Source organism: Montipora capricornis, chromosome 2 (genome assembly GCF_036669925.1).
Source record: "Montipora capricornis isolate CH-2021 chromosome 2, ASM3666992v2, whole genome shotgun sequence".
Lineage (NCBI taxonomy): Eukaryota > Metazoa > Cnidaria > Anthozoa > Scleractinia > Acroporidae > Montipora > Montipora capricornis.
The window spans coordinates 1,495,806-1,498,305 of record NC_090884.1 but is presented as its reverse complement, the minus strand read 5'-3'; the positions used below and the strand labels follow the sequence as shown (position 1 = coordinate 1,498,305).

Genomic DNA, 2,500 nt, shown 5'->3' with positions numbered 1-2,500 from the left:
TTTTATTTTTATTTCTTATTTAAAACCAGAGGCATGAGTTTGTTGAATTGGCAAAAGTGCATCCCCTGAAGGTGTGGTTTGGTCGCAACATAAGTCCAGAACTCTATTGCTCTACAATAGGGTACATTGAAGTTATCTGTGGTCTGCTTCTGTATAATGGGACAAAACCTCTAAAGATAGCAAGTACAGCAATCATGTTAATTGTCATGGCATTAGTAATGCAGGGTCTCTACTGGCTTCACAAACCTGTTATCATGTTTATTCCTGGTGCATTCAGTACATTCCTACTTGTGTTAAACTTTGTGTTCCTCTTAGAAGAGAAGCCTGCAAAAGAGGAAAAGAAACAGTAATATAAATTCTACTGTATCTCGCTGTGGAATTTCTCATGGCTTGATTATTTTTGGCAACAATGGACTAGTTGAAAGGAGGTGGAGGTATTGGAGAGCATGTAAAACTTAATTCAACTTGTCACTAGCTTATCTGTACAGTTTGATTTACCAAGTTTTTCTTTTACCAACTGCTCATCACCGTATTGATTACCAGTATTATCTGGTGCACTTTTGAATTTCTGGTCAGGCTTGTTGCAAAACTGTACTTTTTGAGATGACGGTGATGAGTGAATCCTAGAAATGGATCTGTTAGGGTGTGGTGGAAAAGAAGAGGCAGTGTCAAGTGTAACTTCCTATCTGGTCTCTCTGCTGCTTTTAGCACAACGTACAAACTGTAAACTTGTGGAAGGCTCATGAAACACGCTAAGCAGCATTAATTGTTTATTTTTTCTAGTGGTCTAAGAAAGACATGCTGTTCAAGTTGAAATGACCAATACCTTATGGCTCTATGTTACAATTATTTATCGGCTATTCCTCAAGAATTCTGAAATTCTGCATCACGCTTCTTCAATAATTCAAAAAGATTTTTCGGTAGCTTTGTAGCGCCGCTCACGGCTACTGTTGAAAGGCGCGGAGTCACAGGCCAGACGTGTCGCGATGAGCTGAATAGCGGTTGTTTTACTGGTTGAATAAGGCCAAAGGCACCACGGAAAACCAACTTTGATTTACGGTGATTTAATCGGCAATATTCAAACGTAAACTGAAACACAATGTAATCAATAAACTAATCACTAAGTACTAAGGAAATAAACAATAGGAGTCGTATATGTACAATAGCGGACATTCCGGTCATAACTTTGATGAAACAGATGTTTTTTTGGGAGTGCCACTGTGATATTGAAACGTGAAAAAGAATGGCTTAAAATGTACACAATCGCACAGAAGAACTATATAAAACAGAAACCTAAACTACAAGGAATAATAATTACAGACAGTTCGCAAATTAAAGAAACGAAATAGAGCCTTAACACTGAGGTGTGACACGTGTGAACCCAAAACAAATGAACCTACAGAAACCGCGATTTTCCTAAGTCAAAATACCACAATGTAACCTTTCTTTAAGACTAACATAAACGTTTTACTTACACATCGGTTCCCGCTTGCGCTGCAACAGTCAAAAGTAACTTTCTGCTAAATTATTATAAGCGCTAACAAGCTCCACACTACACACACGCAGGATAACTAAAACTAAGCTAAGACAAAGTCTAAAACTCAAAGTGTAAAACTCAAAGGTGTTAAACTAATTATGTAAAGGGTGAAAGGAAATTCAATTAGTGAATTGAAGGAATCAAATTTAACAATTAAATGAAAGGGAAAGCCTTCAACATAGTGTTCATTACAAGCTTCATAAATGTACTTGTTTTTTTGGCCATTTTAACTTGGTCTAAAAAACTTAACGCAAAGGAGTAATAACATGATGATTTTCATATGGCATAAAATGGTCTAGCCTTTTCCCTGGGTGGGATTGTGCAATTATACCAGTTCCCGCACTTTTTGCAGGCCTTTGTGCACTACCACGTGCTGCTAAACTTTGGTGAAGATTATAGTGGATCTATAGTGGTATCTATTTAAATTCATGTAACGCCTACATGTATTCACTTCTTACAAGAAAGAATGAAATAAAAATAGAAAACAACCAAATGTCAATCCACTCCAAGTGGTTCGGGTTTGGGCCCTGGCCAGGGACATTGTGTTGTGTTCTTGGGCAAGACACTTTACTCTCACGGTGCCTCGCTCCACCCAGGTGTATAAATGGGTACTGGTGAATTTAATGCTGGGGGTAGCCCTGCAGTGGACTAGCATCCCATCCAGGGGGCAGTCTAAATAATCCCAATGGCTTCTTGCTACAGAAACCGGGATAAGCTCCAACACCTGCAGCATTTTCCCATATGGGAATCACATCTGTTCCCTCTGTTTTTTTGGGCAATTTTTGCGATCTACCATTTACTGTAGAGCTTTTATTTGAAAAATTAAAAGAGTAGTTCTATGCAGACATTCTTTCTGCTTGTCACGCAGTGTTTCCTCTCCTTTGTTGGGGAGGAGAGGTTGCATGATTAGCCAAAAGAATGTCTGCATAGGATGCTGCTGTGTATGCGTCAGTCATCTGATAG

At 38.7% G+C, this 2,500-nt stretch overlaps 1 protein-coding gene across 1 annotated transcript in view; it reads left to right on the top strand.

The window, feature by feature from the left end:
• LOC138038367 (transmembrane protein 35B-like) overlaps nucleotides 1-2,030 on the top strand; it is a 4,706-nt gene extending 2,676 nt beyond the window's left edge. Inside the window, exons 2-3 of the mRNA XM_068884184.1 lie at nucleotides 30-928; nucleotides 1,733-2,030. Coding sequence (XP_068740285.1) covers nucleotides 30-350 — 321 coding nt within the window. The 3' untranslated portion in view covers nucleotides 351-928; nucleotides 1,733-2,030. The remainder of the gene's footprint in view (nucleotides 1-29; nucleotides 929-1,732) is intronic.
• Nucleotides 2,031-2,500: the final 470 nt, after the last annotated feature.